Genomic DNA, 21,647 nt, shown 5'->3' on the forward strand with positions numbered 1-21,647 from the left:
GTTGAGGTGTAATTCATACTGAAACCTGTGGTCTTTGATCTTCATCAGTAAGTGCTTCAAGTCCTCTTAACTTTCACAAGCAGGGTTGTATCATCTGCATATCGCAGGCTGTTAATGAGCCCTTCTCCAGTCCTGATGCCCTATTCTTCATGTAGCCCAGCTTCTCGGATTATTTACTCAGCACACAGATTGAATAGGTATGGTGAACGGATACAATCCTGACGCACACCTTTCCTGACTTTAAACCATGCAGTATCCCCTTGTTCTGTTAGAATGACTGCCTCTTGATCCATGTACAGAGTCCTCTTGAGCACAGTTAAGTGTTCTGGAATTCCCATTCTCCATAATGTTATCCGTGATTTGTTATGATAGTCAAAACACAGGTGAACATCTTTCTGGTATTCTCTGCTTTCAGCTGGGATCCATCTGACATCAGCAGTGATATCCCTGGTTCCACGTCTTCTAAATCTGGCTTGAATTTCTGGCAGCTCCCTGTCCATATACTGCTGCAGCTGCTTTCGCATGATCTTCAGCAAAATTATGCTTGCATGTGATATTAATGATACTGTTTGATAATTTCCACATTTGGTTGGACCACCTTTCTTGGGAATAGGCATAAATATGGATCTCTTCCAGTCAGTTGGCTAGGTACCTGTCTTTGATATTTCTTGGCATAGATGGGTGAACACTTCGAGTGCTGCATCTGTCTGTTGAAACATCTCAATTTGTAGTCTGTCCACTCTTGGAGCCTTGTTTTTCGCCATTGCCTTCAGTGCAGCTTCCTTCAGTACCAGCAGTTCCTGATCATATGTTAACTCCTGAAATGGTTGAACGTCCACCAGTTCTTTTTGGTATAGTGACTCTGTGTATTCCTTCCATCTTGTTTTGATGCTTCCTGTGTTATTTAATATTTTCCCTGTAGAATCCTTCAGTATTGCAGTTGGAGGCTTGAGTTTTTCCTTCAGTTCTTTCAGCTTGAGAAATGGCTGAGTGTGTTCTTTCCTTTTGGTTTTCTATCTCCAGCTGTTCACACATCATCATCATACTTTAGCCTTCTCGAGCTGCTCTTTGAAATCTTCTGTTCAGCTCTTTCACTTCATCATTTTTTTTCCTTTTGTTTTAGCTACTCAGTGTTCAAGAGCAAGTTTCAGTTTCTTCTGGCATCCATTTAGGTCTTTCCTGTCTTTTTAATGACCTCTTGCTTTCTTCATGTATGATGTCCTCGATGTCATTCCACAACTTGTCTGGTTTTAGGTCATTAGTGTTCAACGCATCAAATCTGTTCTTGAGATGGTCTCTTAATTCAGGTGGGATATACTCAAGGTTGTACTTTGGCTCTCATGGAGGTGTTCTAATTTTCTTCACTTTCACCTCGAACTTGGATACAGGTAATTGATGGTTTGACCTGCAGTCGACCTCTGGCTTTGTTCCGACTGATGATATTGAGCTTTTCCATCCTCTCGTTCCACAGATATAGTTGATTTGATTCCTGTGTATTCCATCTGGTGAGATCCACGTATATAGTTGCCGTTTATGTTGGTGAAAAAAAAGTATTTGCGATGAAGTTGAGTTTGTAAAATTCAGTCATGTGATCTCCAACATTGTTTCTATGACCAAGGTCATATTTTCCAACTACCAATCCATCTTTGTTTCCAGCTTTTTCATTCCAATCACCAGTCAGTGAATTCTGATGGCACGTTTGATCAATTTCAGACTGCAGAAGTTGGTAAAAATCGTCAGTTTCTTCATCTTTGGCCCTAGTGGTTGGTGCGTAAATTTGAATGATAGTCGTATTAACTAGTCTTCCTTGTAGGCGTATGTATGTTATCCTATCACTGACAGCGTTGTACATCAGGATAGATCTTGAAATGGTGTTTTTGACGATGACTGCAATGGTATCTCTCTTCAAGCTGTCATTCCCGGCATAGTAGACCATATGATTGTCTGATTCAAAATGACCAATACTAGTCCGTTTCAGCTCACCAGTGCCTAGGATATTGATCTTTATGTGTTCCATTTCATTTTTGATGGTTTCCGATGTTCCTAGATACATACCTTGTACATTCCAGGTTCCAATTGTTAGTGGATGTTTGCAGCTGTTTCTTCTCATTTTGAGTCAGGCCACATCAGCAAATGAAGGTCCCAAAAGCTTGACTCCATCCACATCATTAAGGTCAACTGTGCTTTGAAGAGGCAGCTCTTTGCCAGTCATCTCTTGAGTGTCTTCCAACATGGGGGCTCATTTTCCGGCAATTTATCGGACAGTGTTCCGCTGCTATAAACATAAGGTTTTCACTGGCTAATTCCTTTCAGAAGTAGACTGCCAGATCCTTCTTCCTGGTCTGTCTTAGTCTGGAAGCTCAGCTAAAACCTGTGCACCGTGGGTGACTCTGCTAGTATTTGAATACCAGTGGCATAGCTTCCAGCATCACAGCAACACACAAGCAACACACAAGCCAGCACAGTACGACAAACTAGGTTACTATAACCCATTGCCGTTGAGTCGATTCTGACTCATAGCGACCCTATAGCCCCATCATACTGCTCCGTAGCTTTATTATTCCCTTTTTGCCTGTTTAGGGATAGCTGTTGAGGTTTTGACACTTACTTTGCTCGTTGATATTTATGTGTTTGAGTCATTCCCTCCCCACAAGCTGAACCCAAGGTAGAATAAAAGCAGGAAAATTAAGTCAGCTTGCATGGCCCGTCATGTGTGTTTGTGTTCGAATGAAGGAAATACTCCTTAATTTTACTATCTATAAATAGAAATCTTTAATGTTTATTAATATTTTAGAGGATGCCATGGTAAGGATGTTTATGTTTAACAAAATTTGTAAATTGGTTTCTGCCTTAACCTAGAGACTTACTGGGTTATTTAATTTTTTGTTCCTTTAGGAATCTATACGATGGTTAGAAGATGAAAAAGCTCTCCTAGAAATGACTGAAGAAGTAGACTACGATGTAGATTCATACGCCACACAACTTGAAGCTATTCTTGAGCAAAAAATAGACATTTTAACTGAGCTACGGGGTAATTGTTTTTTCATTTTAGTGATTGAAATTTGCTTAGTATTTGTATGTATATTAGTGGGAGGATTTCATATTGCAAGAGGACTTCTGAAGTGAAAATTATGGTCACCATTTAGTGTTTTCTTTCCAAAGATATGAAGACAAAGATACCCTAAAAAACATGGAGTATCATTTGCAGTTCTCTCTAGTTGTCTTGATTTTTATCTTAATCTTTTCTTAAGAGAAGGCTATCCTATTATTAAAGAAGAAAAGATATTTTAACAAATTAGTAAATTCTACACACACGCACACTCAGATCTTTAAGTAGGCCAGTGCTTTTTAAAGAATTATTTCCTTTGAATTAGGACTATTCAGGATCATCTTTCTATAACCTCTGGTCTACATTTTCTTTCTGTGCATGTTGCCATCTTTGAACGCTTGTTTTAAGAAAATTAAGTAGAAGCTTTCAGGAAGACTTCCTTTTTTACCTTGCTCTTGAAGGGAAGTAGCTGAAATGGCCACTAAAGCAGCTTCTTGGCTCTGTTATGCTTGCCCAGGATATAATGCATTCTGATTTTTTTCCTCTATAATATGTATCATTCAACTTAATTGACTTCCTTTCCTTAATTTTCTCAGGTTCCATGTATATTTAGCATATTCACAACTTTGAGTAAATTACTATCAAGATATTATTCAGTCCTTTCATAGGATTTTTTTTTTTAACCATCCAGAGATAATTTTGTTATTAATATAAGAAGTTGGAGAGCTATATTAGCAGGCCTCAAATCATGAATTCTCAAATTCCTTTCTAGTTTTCAGAAAAGTTAACTTTTTAAACATCATTGTGTTTCTGAAGAGGGGAGTTAAATTGAGGTTCCAACTTTGTATCTTCTTTTTTTTCTGAAGGTTATATAGGCTAAATGTTCATAACCTCAGCATTATTGACATATTGGGCAGGTAATTGTTTGGGGTTGGAGGCTGTCCTTTGCGTAGTATGATGCTTAGCAACATCTTTGGTCTCTACCCATGAGATACCTGTAACACCACCCCAGTTGTGACAACCAAAAATGTCTCTAGACATTACCAAATGTCCCCTGAGGGGCAAAATCACAGTCAGTTGAGAACCACTATTACAGTTTCTTATCTTTACACCTGTTATTTGCCTTTGCCAATTTGCTTATCTGTTTCTTATTCTTATTAGAGTCTGAATCAGTACATGATAGTAGCATAGAATATGTAAATGTGTATTTAAAATATTAGTAAAAATGGTATCTTCCCCATTCCATTCACAATCTCTGATGAAAAAATGAGCCATTTCTTTAAAAAAAAAATTCAAATATTAAATTTCATAGCTTAAAAAGATAAAACAGGAATTAGGGGTGGGAATATCCTAATATTGAGAGAAATGTCGGTTTTATAGTTTAATAAGACTGACAGTTTCCTTTTGGACACAAGTGTACATATTTTACATACATATACAGCCTGCGTATATTCCAAAATGAATTGAAATAAATTAAAATTGTACTAAAAAGAACAGAAGCCTGTTGAAAGATAAAAATAGGTATTTTCAGGAATCTGTAATGAAACTGTTGGTCTAGTTGGACGTTGCATTTAATTCTGTGTTTCCAGACAACAAAGACCACAAGGAAACATACTGAGTTATTGCTACGAAATAAGACTTGCCTTGCTGAGACCCATAAAGCTGTGTACCATATTGCGTGTAATACAGTACTTACTCCTGTGTTCTTTTCTTTCTCCCAGATAAAGTGAAATCTTTTCGTGCAGCGCTACAAGAAGAAGAACAGGCCAGCAAGCAAATCAACCCTAAGAGACCCCGTGCCCTTTAAATCTGAGTTGCTGCTGAAGGATCTCAGAACCCTCACTACTTTAATAACGTCCAATGGTTCAGCTGTAAGGGCCATTTGAAAGTTTGAAATTTTAAGTGTCTGTGGAAAATGTTTTGTCTTTTACCTGAATGACATTTCACTTTTGTGAAACGCTCTTTTGTCCACAAAATGCTTCTAGTTCAGGAGGCACAACCAAGAACTGGGATTGGTGAAGCATTTTGTTTCATTTATGCAAATAGTGATTTACTTTGGAGATCCTTGCCAATTTCTGTATGATGAAGTAAGATTGCGGACTTGATCCACGGGTAGTAGGGGGAAGCCACAGCATTTCCTTTTAACTGTTCAATTTTTGTAGCAAGACTGAGCGGTTTTAAATCCTGTGCGTGCATGCATACCTCATCAGTGATTGTACATACCTTGCCCACTCCTAGACACAGCTGTGCTCACCTCTTCCTGCTTTGTGCCTTGACCAAGGCTATTGACCCTAAATTTCTGAAGCACAGCCAAGATAAATTACATTCCTTATTTGTCATTGTAAATTACCTTTGTGTGTACATTTTTACTGTATTTGAGACATTTTTTGTGTGTGACTAGTTAATTTTGCAGGATGTGCCATATCATTGAACGGAACTAAAGTCTGTGACAGTGGACATAGCTGCTGGACCATTCCATCTTATATGTAAAGAATTCTGGAATTATGAAATTTAAAACCATATAACGTGGTTATAATTTTCTTAGCATTTTCTTTGTAAAGAACTAAAATATAAACTAGTTGGTGTAAAATAAAAATGAAATTCTGAGAAGAGTTTTATCTTAGGATAATACATATATATGCAGTGTGTGTTCCAGTGTGGTGTTAACAAGATTAATAGTGCAATTTGATCCTTACCAATACCATTACTTGAGTCGAAGTGTCCGTTAACACCCAGAAATGTACCCTTTTAATGTACTGTTAAAGGAAATTGGCTTCTGCTGCATGAACATTTACATGTACATTAAAAATAGAACTGCTAGTTGAAGCAAAGTATAGACAGTACCTAACAACCTTAAAAAAGAATTTAAGCTAAAAAAAAGTTGACTTTGCCTTAAAAGGCACCATCTAACCCAGGCTCCACGTAGGACCTAACGTGTGATGTTTTACCATTATTTGGTGAAAATCTGAATTCTTACCGGTAGGTTGCAGTGGCATATGCTGCTTTTTAAATGGCAGCACTTATTTTTACAGATCGCTACTCCAGGGAAGAAAAACTGGCCAATTCTCATGTAAATATTTTGTTAGAAGATTTCTACTTCTCTCTAGGAGTTTTCCCTCAGTTCCCAGGATAGGGTCCAGGAATAGATTAACAACAACAACAACAACAACAAAACCTCCCAAGGATGTATTTCGATTTACTCTAAGGGAACTATTAGCTCATTCTTACAGACTCAAAGGGAAGCTATGAATAGAGAGTCACCTGAGCCAGATTCTCTACTTCACTGTTCGTAGAACTCAGAAGGTAGTTGTGGGAAATCCTAACACCGTGGTGAAAAGCTCCTTCTTGGTAAACATGAAATCTAAAACAAATGTAGATTTTCACAATGTGCTTAGGAAGAAATCTATGGAATGACTTTTAGAGAGAATTTACTTCAATACAATCACATTTGTTTTGGAAGGGACTCAGGTTTTCTTGCAGCTGTAACGTATGTTATATTTGTGTTTATTTCAACAAGAGAGAACAAATGGAGAACTGTTAATTGACCTCGCAAGGCTGTGAAAAGGGTAGTTTTGGGGACTTAACCAACCTCCAAAGGACAATAAAGAGAACTTGCTCATTGTAAAAGCACAACAGATTAGCTTTATTATTTATATTAGGTGGGTACTATCTTTGGAAGGTCTTCTCCGATAGACAAATGTGTTGCCTTTATTATGACTGGCTTCATTCTGGTTCAGTAGTCAAAGTATTTAAAAAATCAGTAGTAGGAGATCTTAAAGGTGTTATATAATCTGATCAGTTTTACAGATAGGGGAGGGAGGAAATTAACCTAAGAAAGCTGAATTAAATTTTAAATTAAAATCTTGCTATTTGGGGATATACAGAGATGGTACAAGTGAACTCTGTCAGTAATTCTGTAAGATAAAAAAAATCCAGCACTCAAAGTATACTTAGTATTCAGATAACAAAAGTGGCTTAATGCAGCTACTATTTAACCTTTTTTTGTTCTTTACTACTTTCTCAGACTTGAACACTGATACCCCTCTGTTAATAAATAAGAACATGCATTATTTTAATTATGTAGGAATGGTTAGTATATGACATTAAAACCAGGTTTCCAAAAAATCTGTTTTAGGCAAACAACTTATCTTCCCTTCTGGGTTTACTCAGTGTACTTTTTGCTAAATTAACTTGGAAATTTTCCTTCTATCATGTGAGGTATAAAGAAAGTGAAATTATCAAGAAGATATTTTTATTAATTTTATTGTATAATCAGATACTATAATTATTAAAGGACATTAATAGCACTTATTGATGATTTAAACATAGTAGCTCATAAAGACCTGTTTATGACATACATCAAAATTCTTAGTTTTAAAACAGCTTAAAACTAAGCATCAGATATGGGTGGAGGGGGGAAGCTGGAAAGTTTATTTTTCCAGAAGTTATATAAATATTGGGAGCCTGTAGTTTTTGGGAAAATGGCTGTTTTTCACATTTTTTTTTTTTTAATTAAAAGACAAGACTTTTTGATTTATAAAACACTTTGAAATTTTGTTAATCCTTTAACTATCTCCCCAAGAAAAAACATACAACTTCACAGTTGATTTCATTCTAACTGAACTTTATTTTACAGGTAAAAGGAATCATGTCCACAAGTAATATGCCTGGCACCACATGGTGACAGTAGCAGATTCAGGCTTACACAGAACCCTGATGTAGTCTGATGCTATAGGATAGGTAAAGGGGTGCGCAAAGGAAATTAATAGCAATTGTATAGGATAAACGGGAAGAATGAGAGAAGCTAAGAAAACAGTCTAAGAAACACAGGAGCCCTGGTGGCACAGTGGTTAAGAAACCATTGTTTTACTGTACATGTGAATAACAAGAAGAAATGGTATGGGAAAAATGTGACTAGCAAAGCTTATTTTAACTTCACTACTTGAGGGACAGAGCCCAAAAAGGTCCTCACAGTAATATATACAATAGTAAATAGAGTTAAAATCTTTATACAATAAACTGTAAGAAATGATAAAGTATGATAAAATGTAAAGTTGTGCCTGTCTGCAGCTCTTGAACTTGATTATTATGTATGGATTGGACCCTATATATTAAAAACAAACCAAAAACAAAATTCAACAAAAAACTTTGGGCACTTAAAACTGACTGACTACCTTAAAAACTGAGAGTAGTAAATGGTGACAACCATAGTAGTAAATCAAAAAGTAGTCAAGCAAATATTGTCCCAATGGTACAAAACGTAGTTCATCTTCTCGAACTATTAAAAATACATAATTCCAGTTTTTTTCTTGACTTTGAAAAATGCTGCTTTCCAGATACCTAAGAAAAATGGATGCCTTCTGCATTGAATCCATGTAGCAATCTGAAAAAAAAAAAAAAACCCAAAAATGGGATGGTATTAAAAAGCTAATATCCAGCACGTAACATTGTATAGTTCCTGTACCATGAATTCTAAAACATGAACACATCAACAAACCCATGAAGCCTACCCTCTCCTAACACCAGTCACTGAAGAAGCCTCATTCTCCAAATAAATTTACAAGGTATATATTGATTAAAATCATCTATGTTAGTGCTTTTGTCACAGCTCATACATCTGAAGTTATAATGCATTTGACCCAAATCATCTTATACTTCATTTGTCCCAGGCTTGGCACTCTTTCCACTTCAACATGGTAACTGAACAAAAAGCTGTTTGGATTTAGAGGCAGAAGTCAGATGAATGACTAATCTTACGGGCCCATTCTTCCTCTCTGAATTCACTGCTGTTGAAATTCAGATTAAATACTTACACATTGCTTCTCTCTGTGGTTACCTATATACATATCAGAGTCTAGCTGGCAAACTGCATGTGCTCAATAACAAGGGAATTTGGTGAGAATGGAGGGTAGCAAGATTAAATATTTTCTATTTTGACCTGATATTATTTACAGCCTGGCTCATACGAACAGGTCAGATGGGTTATAATGCCTGAAAAAGTACTTAGGAATAATGTTCGACTCACAGGCTTAACATCTAATAAAGGTGAGTAGTACTGCTAGCCTGCCAATAAAATAGAACAGACACCACGTTTGTCGTAGTTATACAGACTCCTTTCTAGCTTAGGAAAGTCAAACCAATGACTTTGTAACAATCTACTCTCATTTTTATTCAGCTTCTAGAATGTGGAAGCTTTAAAAGTGAATGAGCTAAATAGGTAAGAACTTGATTTATTATAGGAGTTAAAAAGTGTTTATAATTTAAAATAATTGAGTGCAGGTTAATAATTACCTGGATTATTTAAGCCTGCTTTCATAGACTTGGAAACCCTGGTGGCGTAGTGGTTAAGTGCTACAGCTGCTACCAAGGGTCGGCAGTTCGAATCCGCCGGGTGCTCCTTAGAAACTCTATGGGGCAGTTCTACTCTGTCTTACAGGGTTTCTATGAGTTGGAATTGACTCGATGGCACTGGGTTTGGTTTTTTTTTTTTTTCATAGACTTTCTTGCTTAATTCAAGAGAAACAAATTTTGGTCTAAATTTCTCAGATCATCATTAAACCTTTATTTTACCCTAGATGTGTAGAACTTGCCTCAGTTACAAAACAACTACCTATATATTTCTAAATGGATAACCAGGCATGACTGTAAATGCCATTACTTCATGTTTAAGATCTATTTAACAATAGCTATTTCCAACCAAGAAAAATGAATCAGATCCAGTTACAGCTAAGGAAATCATTCTACCTTACAATCTACTTTGAAAGAGACAAGCTGTTAAGACTGTCTGTGAACAAATGGGGGTGGGGAGAAGCAGGGAGGAAGGACAGAAAAACACCACACAAAGGTTATCTTCTGGCTCTGACTGTTCTTTAAAAAAATGCTCATTCTGCTGTAGCTAGCTAGCTTCCATCTTCTACACCAAATACTATTCCATGCCATGGAAGTGCTATGCAATAACTCTCCCAGGTAGCACCTTACACTACTTAAAAGCCTTTAAATCTCTTAATCTGAAGGTATCATGATAAATGTAAACACTTAGGAAAAGAGAAATGTAATTACCTAATGAAGTCATCTATGTCCATGGAACGGGCCCGTTTGTCACTAAAACCTGTGTTGGTTAGGATTTGCTGTATTTTATCTGCTATGCTGAAATCTTCTGGTATTATCTATCAACATAAGATCAGAATAAATGAACAACATACCTTTAATGAAGTCACCCTGACTCTTTTTTTTTTAGCTTAGTAAGTAACAAAATAGTTACCTTTAATAAATATATTAATGACAATTTGGAAACCTTGATTATGCAGATTAAGAGTTGGATCTCTTGTTAATTAACTGATTAATGTTTACCACATACTAAATACCCAGGAGACCCTGAATGAGCTAATTGGGAATACTGCCCTTTTTCTTCTTTAAAATCCCCAAATAGTTACTAGTTTCAGGCTTCATAACATAAAGCTGTAAACTATAAAGCAGCTGTTACTCCTTTTGAAATAACTCCTTTTTCTGCCACAAATTTCAACTCACCAAATAATTCTGCTCAAACTGATGACTTCTCCAACCCCTGAGAATATTAAATACTTCATACTTAATTCACATTTTTCATCCAAAGATTTTTCTTAATCCAGTTTAATATTCTCCTACTTAGGCAGATGTTTAGTAACTGCTCATAAAAAAGAAAATGGGATAGCAATGTGGTACATTATACCATACGGGACCTGAGTCATAAACACAAAGGAAACTTGCGTATGTCTGCTAAAGTAAACTAAAAAAGCTAAGAAGTTAGTGGACACCACATACTCCTTACCTGTGGATATGTGTTTGCACTTCTACACAATATTTAAAAAACATGTTGCACACATAATGTCTAAGAAAAAAGGCATGAGGCTCACCACAAGAAATCTGCTATTCAGCCTATAGTTTAACCATTTCAATTTCTGGGTATAAAAAAAGTTACAGAGCAAATATCCATTGCCATCCAGTTGATTCCAACTCGTGGTGACCCTGATTACAAACTAAGACTGCTCCATAGGGCTTTCTTGGCTGTAATATTTATGGAAGCCAGGCCTTCTGAGGAGCTACTGGGTGGGTCTGAACCACCAACCTTATAGGCTATAGTGAGCCAAGTCATTTGTGCCACCTGGGACCTTCTACAAAGCCAATGTTTAAATCTGTAATTGCTATGTAAGCAAAAAACTAGAGCCAAGAATGGATGGTCACAATTCAGAGGACGGGAAATAGGGACAAAATTATTTTAAGCCCTGAGCAAGCTACATAGACCTAAAGCTTTGAGAAAGTTATGACTAAGCTGAATCTGATTCTCAACTAAAAACTGTCACTTAAAGAGGAGAGAGCAGAATAACAAAAATTGTTCAGATCTGTTCCACAGACTATAGCAGCACTGATCTCTCAGAATTCAAGTTAGAGTTATATCGTCTTTCAAGTATACTGTGGAATACTTACGAAACGTGCAAATTAAGAAACTTGTAATGACAGATTCAAAAGACAGGGACATTTGAAAGACAACAAATCACTGAAACTACAGAAACATTTTCTACTTACAGTATTATGGAGGGAACAGTGAATTCTGTAGTTTTTCTCCAGCAGCTGTTGCACAGCACTTGACCTATAGCATAATGAAGTCATATTACTATTATTCCAAAATCGAGATTATAAATTTCCTTTCTGTTAACTATGCTCCATATTGTGAAATTAAGAAAAGGTATTTCATCTTTAAATTTATGGAACCACCACAAACATTTAAAAAGTAAGAGTCATAAACATCTCTTTAAAGTCTTAGAAAAGTTCTCCTAGATTCTACAAAACATTGTCTCAAAAAAAGATCCCAAAACCATTTAAAAATATGGCTCTCAGTTCTCTTTTATTGCCCTTGGATCCAAAATTAATATATTACATTTTTCAGGTAATAATGGCATGAATCCTTCACGAGTGTGGAAGGGGTCCATCAAAGCCCAGTTTTACTGAGGAAAAACTAAGATGTATGGTCAGAGTTTCCATGGGATTTTTTTTCCCCATTTTACCAAAAAAACCTGTTCTGACTCCCAACACTAGGAACTTTCTTCATTAAATTCTTCTGCCACCTAAAGTGCCAAATTAGTTAAAAAGGTGAAATATGTCTGGAAATGCTTAAGTTTTACGCTTAAGGTAGCTGCTCAGGAAATGGATCAAATTCTAGCACTTAGTTTCTGGGGTAGTGGTCTCTCATACATTATACGTGAGTGAAATACTTACTTAAATGCAGCAGACAGTGTCTTGTTTTTCCTAACAAAGGTGATTCTTACTAGGCCATCCCATTCCTGAAACAGATGATGAGTATTTTCTTACAAAATACCAAACTCCTTGTCCATTCCTGCTAGGTATTATTTTGTCTTTCAATATACAAAATTGGAGGAAACCTTCTAGAGTGATGAAAATGTTCTATATCTAGATCTGACCGGCGCACACATGCAAAAGCAAGACGTATACTTCAGAGTTTTGCACTCTTCTATACTTCACTGAATGATTTTATCCTCAAAAAAAAAAAGTTCCACATCTGAACAATGAGCAACATGGCATTTATTTAAACCTAAGTATCATTTTCAAAAGGAGCCCTCGTGATGCGATGGTTAGAACTCTCAGCTGCTAACTGAAAGGTCGGCGGTTCAAACCCACCAGTGGCTCTATGGGAGAAAAGTCCTGGCCATCTGCTCCCATAACGATTATAGCCCAGCAAACCCTATGGGCTGCTTCTACTGTCTTATAGGGTCACTGTGAGTTGGAATCGACTAGATGGCAACAGTTTTGGTTTGGTGTATCATTTTCAAAATCAACATGATTCGAAACAGACATGATTTAATATACAGCCTGAACTCACATAAACCACTCCATTTACCACTAGCCATGTTTTTATCCAACATGACTATACTAAGGTTTTACATCAAATGGTCTGGCTTTTTCTCTTTTTAAATGGCAAAAACAAAAATTCTGATTTCAAAGTATTACCTACAATATTATTCTAACACACTATTTTCATTTTATCTTGTATTCCAAAGTCATGTTCAAATAGATTGTTTTCCATAGCTATAATCTTGAGTGAAATGCAGCTGCATTCTAATATTTTTGCCCATTGCAAGCATTTCCATTGCTTTTTGTGGTCTTTACAACTATTTTGCTTCAAATTATTCTACCTACTCCATCATAGATGTATTATAAATAATATTTTCCTATTTTTGAAAATTTAGGTTGATTAAATATTTGTTGCTACAGATACACATTTTCCAGCATGTACTTTTTTTTTCTGTATTGAATGAGCTAGTATTTTAACCTTACCTGAAAATTGATAGGTGGTGGTGGATTCTTAGGTTCTATCCTTACAACACTGGATTCTACCTTGGGTGGTGGTCTGAAGTTATTCTTTCCAACCTATAAATCAAAAAATGTTGTACCAGTCCTTAAAGTTAAGTTAGTAATCAAGGATGCTCTCCCCAGGGAAGGCACAGCAAGATACTGAAGGATGAGATAGGCTAGATTGTTTCAATAATAAAAATCACTTACTTTCATTAGATGGTCTACACGTGCTAACAGCTGTGTGTTAATAGAGAGTCTGCAGTATAACTTATCTCCAGGTTTTGCAACCAGTCGGAGGGCAAATTCTCTTTGAAACATAAGTATGGCACATCTGAAAAGAAAGTAGAAGGGTACAGGAAAATGGTCATTTCCAACTGATAAATTTTCTTCAGAGAGAAATAGTGAAGCAGTTATCTGTGGTTAATGATAATTAGTTCAGTTGGTTAGAATACTGGAGAACACTTTCAGCCTTAGCTTTATTTATTAGCACAAAATGAGTCAGCTGGCTTTGTTTTTATAATGGCTGTACCCCTCACCACAAGGAAGCCAGCGAATATAAGATCTCAATGATCAGAGGAGAACGTATTTTAGATTACCACTTCTGGGGAAACAAAACCAAAACACACAATATTGATATTCATGGTGTAGCAAACGCCCTTCTTTCCAGAAGAGCTGAGGCTGGAGAGGCAGGTTGTGACATTCGGTGTTCCTGATTTAACGGATTAAGGCATGTGGACTATTTATTTAGTAGGCAATGGGGAGGGTTTTTGAAAGCTCTTGAATAGGAGAAGAGAATCTTCAAAGCTGAACTTTGACTTTCCGAACTTTTTTGACAATGAGCTGCACTGAGAAATGCTTTTAACACTGCATTCCAGGCCACTAACACCTGTGTATAAGTAAATGCATTTATATAACAAAAATTTCATGAAACAATAATCATATGGACCACAGGCAATACCCTCTGTTCTGTGTAATTAAAAATAAATAAATAAAAAGATGATCATGACTCACTAAGGTGCTTTCATGACCACAAAGGGGTTTTTAGTCCCTGGGTGGTGCAAACAGTTCAGCACTGGACTACTAGCCAAAAGGTTGGCAGTTCAAGCCTACCCAGAAGCACTTCAGAAGACAGGCCTGGCGATCTGCTTCTGAAAGATCACAGCGTTGAAAACTCTACGGAGCAGTTCTACTCTGCACACATGGGGTTGCCAGGAGTCTAAATCGACTCAATGGCAAATAACAACCACAAAAAGGGGTTTTTGACTGGCAGTTAGGCAACTACCAGTATGGACTGTACTAGAGACCAGTTAGGAGGCCACTGCAATCGTCTGGACAAAGATAATAAAAACCCTGACCTACAAAAAAGAAAAGACCGTTAGGAGGCCACTGCAATCGTCTGGACAAAGATAATAAAAACCCTGACCTAGGGTTAGAAAATAAGGGAAGGCTGTGTGGCCTCAGAAACAATACTTAGACAATACCTCCCCAAATAATGAAAGGAGGGAAAGGAAAGAGTGAAGAAGGAAAGAAGGGAGAAAAAGAGGGAGACGAAGAAGGGGAGGAAGGAAAGTAGGGAGTGAGAGAGGGAAGGAAAGGAGGAAAGACCTTCACACAAATCATTTATTTTCTACAAAACAAATTCTCCAGTAGTCTTCCAAATGAGTGGATTTTCATAACTGGTTATCTGTTATTCATGGCCTAAACTGTCAATCTTTCTAAAATTTGGTAATAAGGTTGGTCTTTGGTCACATACCTGAAGAAAGGTCGGTGCAGCAACAACTTGAAGACAAAAGGAGAAGAGATCTGTAGGAGAATTAACTAGTCATTTCCAGGAAAGACACACCAGAGACACATTAAGGAGACTGTCCCTAACAGTTTGAGGACATACCTGATAAGGCAAATTTGCCACACAAGCATCAAAGAATGGTAAATCTGCTTTCAACACATCACCCACCATAACCTGAAGTTTGCTGGCCAGAGGGCTGATAATAAGAAAAGAAGAAATTAAAAAAAAAAACTTGTTTTGAGAGATTGAAATGCACTTTGATTGTATTACGTATACTCACGTGCCCTGAACTCTTTTGTGAAGCTCAGCTACCAGCCTTGGGTCAAGCTCGCAGGCAACTACCTAAAGTAAAAAAGTTTCTTTAAAATTGCAAATGCTTAGTTACACACAGTTTTACAACAATTTTTTTAAGTTTATTTAAATTATGGAATATAAATCTTTTCTTGTTATCCCAATAACTCTCACATGATTTAAATTTCTTTTCCCAATTCTACCGTCAATATTCTTTCAATTCTACCTTACTCTACAAGTTCAAACAAAAAAACACCCATAAAAGTAGACAACCAGATTATGTAAGAATTTTTACCCAAATAATCAACAGAATGGACATGTTTTATCTGACTACATGCTGTGTAACTGAACTGCTACAGAATGTCTGTGTAGTCAAATTTCCTTACACTGAAGCACCGAGAGCAAATGTCAACTGCTCTTAGAATCACTTCTCTCATGTACTAAAGTCTACACTATACACCATAAATAACTTCTCAAGTAAATGAAAAGGGATATGAAATAATAGCTGAAATTGTAATTTTATTATAATATTGGCTGAGGTTTCACTGATTTCCAGGAAGGCCATGTCTACAGGTTAGATGTATGTGCTGCTTATCCTGGTCACCTCCAGGATTCATCCTACACCTTTCTGTCCTGGATTGTGCAGTGATGGAATCCAGCTCCTTAGGCCTTTGACCTCTGGTTGGGTTGGGATTAGCCAGTGTCTAATGCCTGCCCCATACCTTGCGCAAGTTCTGGCAGTGGCTGCCTTCTGCTATAAGTGGCCCCTCTTCACTGGCTCCTGCTCTCACTAGCCTCTGGTAACAAAGCTCCCTCCCCTTTCCCCTTCAGGCTTTTGGGTGGTAAATGTTCGCTTCAGTTGCTAGTCTTTGGCTTTTATTAACCCTTACCGTTTCCCTTAACCCAAACCCACACTGATAAGCACTTCAAAGTGTGCTGCCTGCTTCCACCAGGGGGCGTTAACACTGGACAATGGTTCCATTTAATTGGATGCTGGGTCAACCAAGACAAGACGCACAGAAGGTACAGCAGTAGCCAGGTGGTGCCCTGATTTCAGAGGCCTGAGCTCTAGCTTTGCAGGTCTCCTCCCCTGAAGTTCTGGATTCTGGTAATTACATTCTTCTCCTGTCTTAGTTATCTAGTGCTGCTATAACAGAAATACCACAAAGTGGATGGCTTTAATAAACAGAAGTTTATTTTCTCACAGTTTAGGAGATTAGAAGTCTGAAATCAGGGCGCAAGCTCCTGAGGAAGGCTTTCTCTCTCTGTCGGTTCTGGCGGAAGGTCTTTATCATCAATATTCCCCTGGTCTCGGAGCTTCTCAGCACACGGACCCCAGGTCCAAAGGAAGCACTTCACTCCTGGTACTTCTTACTTGGTGGCATGAAGTCCCTCCCTCACTGTTCACTTCTCTCTCTTTTAAGATAAAAGGTGATGCAGGCCACATCCCAGGGAAACTTCCTTACATCTGATCAGGGCTATGACTAGAGTAAGGATGTTGCATCCCTCCTTAATTCTCTATAACATAACCTAACCTTGCCTCATTAACCACAGGCAGAGATTAGGATTTAAAACAACACATAGGAAAATTACATCAGATCACAAAATGGAGGACAACCACACAATACTAGGCCTCATGGCCAAGCCAAGTTGACACACATTTTGGGGGGATACAATTCAATCCATAACCTCCCTTTGTTCTCCCAGGCCTAGAGGTGTTAACTGCTCTTTGCAATTATTATTCAAGGTTCCCATTTTGTTTTTTCAGTATTCTAACAACCATATAATCAGTTCTCTATTTTAAATGCCCTGGGTTGAAATACCTAATATAGTTTCTCATTTCCTCACTAGTATATCCCATTTTTTCTAAAATAAAGTTCCTAGCAAGGAATCAAGGATTACTATTAAGATAAAAACAAAAAACCAAATCCAATGCCATCGAGTCGATTCCAACTCATAGCGACCCCATAGTGTTTCCAAGGAGCACCTGGTGGATTCGAACTGCCATCCTTTTGGTTAGCAGCTGTAGCACTTAACCACTACACCACCAGGGTTTCCACTATTAAGATAATAACAATTAATTAAAACACCTTTGTTAGCCAGCTGAGCTTGCTAGTCATTTCTGACACCAAAATGTTCAATTTCCATTTTACCTTTTTTGCCTTTTCTAACAACTTTACAGTCATGTTGCCAGTCCCAGGTCCAACTTCCAGGACCACATCAGTTGGTCTTAAGGCAGCCTAAAAGCAAGCATAACATTAGCTCTTCCGGCACATCTGAACACACAGTTTAATTTACACCTGAACATCTTTGCTCAACTGGACCAATAAGCAACATCATGATAAAAAGAGAAAATACTGAAGTTGTCAAGGATTTAATTTTATTGGGATCCATAATCAACACCCATGGAAGCAGTAGTCAAAAAATCAAAAGACACACTGCATTGGGCAAATCTGCTGCAAAAGACCTCTTTAAAGTGTTAAAAAGCAAACACATCACTTCGAGGACTAAGGTGAGCCTGACCCAAGCCATGGTGTTTTCAATCGCCTTATATGCATGTGAAAGCTGGACAATGAATAAGGAAGACTGAAGAAGAATTAATGCCTTTGAATTATGGCGGTGGCAAAGAATATCGAATATACCATGGACTACCAGAAGAATGAACAAATCTGTCTTGGAAGAAGTACAGCCAGAATGCTCCTTAGAAGCAAGGATGGCGAGACTTTTGTCTCACGTACTTTGGACATGTTATCAGAAGAGACAGGTCCCTGGAGAAGGACCTCATGCTTGATAAGGCAGAGGGTCAGTGAAAAAGAGGGAGACCCTTGACAAGATAGACTGACACAGTGGCTGTAACAATGGGCTGAAATGTAGCAATGACTATGAGGATGGTGCAGGACTGGGCAGTGTTTCGTTCTGTTGTACACTGGGTCGCTATGACTCAACTGACTGGACAGCACCTAACAACAACATATTTGTTTATAAGCTCTCAGGAAATCTTTGTCTACATTTTTAGGAGCTTTCTTCATGATTTTAGTGCTTCACAAAATTAGCTCATAAACATTCGGTGTAAGTGGAAATCTAACACCTCTCTTCAACTTTAGAAGTCAGAACAGCAGTTCTTTCTGGGATTGTCATTCCACTTTCTACTTTGGAAGTGACTCCTATAGCACTTTCTCACTAACTTTGTTCATATTACACAACTTCGAATGGGAAAGGATTGTATATGATTACCTTGCCTGAGAATCACAGTGTTGGACCAGGAATTCTCAACCCATGTATGGATTTCAGGGGATGCAGGAATACCCAGAAATTGTACTTAAAACTGGTATATGTACACTGCTGCAATATTCTGGGTCCAGAGCTTTCATCAGGAAATGCTCAAGAATCCATGAGTAAAACAGGTTAAAAAGCAAGGCTAACGCTCATTTTGCAAATGATACTAGATCAGAATGAGATCACAGAACTATGTAATGCTCTTTCTATAGCTTCAAGATGCTTCCCAGTTAATGTAAACTTTGCAACCACAAAAGTAATTTGCACCACTTATATCTCACATCCTAGCTCCCAATCATCCATAACAAAAAGAAGTCACCAATGACCCATACAGAAGGCATATTTCAAATAATTTATATATGACGTTGGATTGTACCACATAAGCTTTTCTGGGGAACAGTCTTCCTAATGAGCAAACAGAAACCGACAGTGACATCTGGTGACTAGGACAAAAAGAATAAAAAAAATAGCAACCTGTAATTCAACAAGTACAAAGGTCCTGGTAATGAAGTGGATAATCTACAGAAAGAAAAGAACTTGGGGACAGAAGAAACCCACACCTACAGATTGAAGCACATCATGCAGAAGACAGCATGTGAATCCTACATAAGTCTTCACCGATTCAACAAATATTTACAGAGCATTTACAGCAGGCATGCTCTCTGCGCTTAAGTATTCCTCAAAGCAAAATTACTAACTCAACTCTCTTTCCTCTTTCACACCCACCTTATCGATAATGCTGTTAACAATGAGGGGATTTTTCAAAATGTGTTGCCCAATCCCAGTGTTGAACATGAGTCCTGGAACAACAACAAAAAAAAAAAAACAAAATAGCTTTAATTTCCCAACCTGATTAGACATTAGACCGTCCTGGAGAAGAAAGCAGAAAGCAGAATGGGATGGGGGAAGACTTCTGCAACAACCAGAGACACCAAACGTCGATCTTGGAGCTGGGACTGACATAGCGCTTTAAGCCCATCCCTTCAGCGGACAAGGCCGAAGGCGGCGTGGGGGCCTGCGAGCCGGCCGCGTTCCGGGAGCCCCAGACTTCCGCGCTCACGGGAGCGGCCCCGGCTCGGGTTAACGTGTGATCAGCCCCGCTGGAAGGCCCGGCCCACGCCCAGACCCCCTCCCGGCTGCCCGGACCTCCGGTGCTCTTCAGCTCCTGGCGCTGTTCCTGCCGCTTCCGGCGCCGGACGCTCGCCCCCGACTTGACTTTCGGCATCTCTGCGGGGTGCGGGCTCCGAGGCCCGAGAAGGTCAGGAGGACCAAAGCCGGCAGCCCGAGCCACGGCACCACATGGTACTCGCCGCGCCCCGCCACACGCGCCACTCCTGGCCACGAGGGGGAGGGGCGAGCACCCCGCGAGGTGAGCCCCGGGCTCCGCCCCCAGGCAAGAGGGCGGACCTTGGAGCCCAATGGCTGCTGGGAATTGTAGTCACGAGCCGGAGGAAAGTCTACCCTCACCGATTCCGGCAGTTTGGATTGGCTGTCTAGTTTAGAGTCAGGGGCGGTGTTTCTCGTCCCTAACCCCACAGGAGTCACTTAAGCACCGCAGATGGCGGTGTAAGTTCCACGTTGTGGAGATTTAAATTGTATGCGATTAGGCCCGCGATTGCTTTATCAGGCCAGGTTCCGGGATCGCGGGAATTTAAAACAGGTATTTTCCCTCTGGTTTCCCCGCAGGTCCCCAAAAAACACGGTGGGGTGGAAAACCCAGGATCCTTTGGAGCGGTGAATTTCTACACTGCTAGCGTTTTGGAAAGGACCTCTGAGAGTGGAATTAGCTTTTTGTTTCACTAGGGCTACTGGTTGCTTTACTTCCTTTATTGTCACGTCATTCATTTCCTACACATTTACTGAGCTCCGGGTGTGTATCAGACACTGCTGGATGCTGGGGATTCAAAGTTAAACAAGAAAATGCCTTGCTCAAAGTTCCGTTGAGAGAGAGAGGCCAAAAAAAGTGCAAAATGCTGTAAATGTACTAATAGATATTAGGTATGCGTTGGGTTTTGCTGTAGGACATTGTACTCGACTGTAAGCTCCAGGAACACGAAGTCCACATCTGTTTTGACTGTCAGTGTAATGACTTTTAGTTTCTAATTTTTCTAGTGTACCCTATTGCCTTTAAGAAACAGTTTCTTCCTATCATTACTATGACTCTTCCCTGTGCTATTAATTGCCCGAAGTTCAAAGCCTTGGTTTTACTCTGTCCTTTCTTTGTGGTAATTCTAACTCAGGAAAAAACTCATAACCTAGTAGCATCTTCAACTACCTATTTCATTCCATTAATCATGTATTTATTCCACAACTTCTGGAGAGTCAACAGTGTGCCAAGCAGTGAGTCAAATACTGGAAATAAAAAGATGAACATAAAATGATCTCTGCTGGCCCTAACCGGTTTTAACAGGTTTTCAACACCATCTTGGCACTTTAAGTGATTAGGCCATTAGGATGTGGAAACAGGGGTATCATTGTTGATGTCAGATGGATCCTGGCTGAAAGCAGAAAATACCAGAAAGATGTTTACCTGTGTTTTATTGACTATGCAAAGGCATTGGACTTCGTGGATTATAATAAGCTATGGATAATATTGCAAAGAAAGGGAATTCCAGAACACTTAATTGTGCTCATGAAGAACCTGTACATAGATCAAGAGGCAGTTGTTCAAACAGAACAAGGGGATGCTGTGTGGTTTAAAGTCAGGAAAGGTGTCAGGGTTGTATCCTTTCACCATACCTATTCAATCTGTATGCTGAGCAAATAAACTGAGAAGCTGGACTATATGAAGAAGAATGGGGCATCAGGATTGGAGGAAGACTCGTTGACAACCTGCGTTATGCAGATGACACCACCTTGCTTACAGAAAGTTAAGAGGACTTGGGGCACTTACCGATG

At 38.6% G+C, this 21,647-nt stretch overlaps 2 protein-coding genes across 6 annotated transcripts in view; one reads left to right on the plus strand and one right to left on the minus strand.

The window, feature by feature from the left end:
* KIF2A (kinesin family member 2A) overlaps nucleotides 1-8,458 on the plus strand; it is a 79,302-nt gene extending 70,844 nt beyond the window's left edge. For all 3 annotated transcript variants that reach the window (XM_064272391.1, XM_064272388.1, XM_064272378.1), the window contains 2 exons: nucleotides 2,896-3,031; nucleotides 4,771-8,458. In XM_064272391.1, coding sequence (XP_064128461.1) covers nucleotides 2,896-3,031; nucleotides 4,771-4,856 — 222 coding nt within the window. In that variant the 3' untranslated portion in view covers nucleotides 4,857-8,458. The remainder of the gene's footprint in view (nucleotides 1-2,895; nucleotides 3,032-4,770) is intronic.
* DIMT1 (DIM1 rRNA methyltransferase and ribosome maturation factor) lies at nucleotides 7,657-20,098 on the minus strand. Of its 3 annotated transcripts, XM_003408055.4 has the most exons (12): nucleotides 19,896-20,096; nucleotides 19,476-19,549; nucleotides 17,627-17,713; nucleotides 15,463-15,524; nucleotides 15,285-15,378; nucleotides 15,150-15,199; nucleotides 13,604-13,727; nucleotides 13,379-13,471; nucleotides 12,302-12,366; nucleotides 11,612-11,675; nucleotides 10,109-10,215; nucleotides 7,657-8,432 (listed from the first exon to the last, which is right to left on the minus strand). In XM_003408055.4, the coding sequence occupies exons 1-12, from the start codon at nucleotides 19,972-19,974 to the stop codon at nucleotides 8,390-8,392; spliced, it is 942 nt and encodes a 313-aa protein (XP_003408103.1). In that variant the 5' UTR covers nucleotides 19,975-20,096; the 3' UTR covers nucleotides 7,657-8,389. The 3 variants fall into 3 exon arrangements, with proteins under 3 accessions (XP_003408103.1, XP_023401261.1, XP_023401262.1); XM_023545493.2 differs by lacking the exon at nucleotides 17,627-17,713 and having other exon boundaries at nucleotides 19,896-20,098; XM_023545494.2 differs by lacking the exons at nucleotides 19,476-19,549; nucleotides 19,896-20,096 and having other exon boundaries at nucleotides 15,463-15,526; nucleotides 17,628-17,657.
* Nucleotides 20,099-21,647: the final 1,549 nt, after the last annotated feature.

Source organism: Loxodonta africana, chromosome 2 (genome assembly GCF_030014295.1).
Source record: "Loxodonta africana isolate mLoxAfr1 chromosome 2, mLoxAfr1.hap2, whole genome shotgun sequence".
NCBI lineage: Eukaryota > Metazoa > Chordata > Mammalia > Proboscidea > Elephantidae > Loxodonta > Loxodonta africana.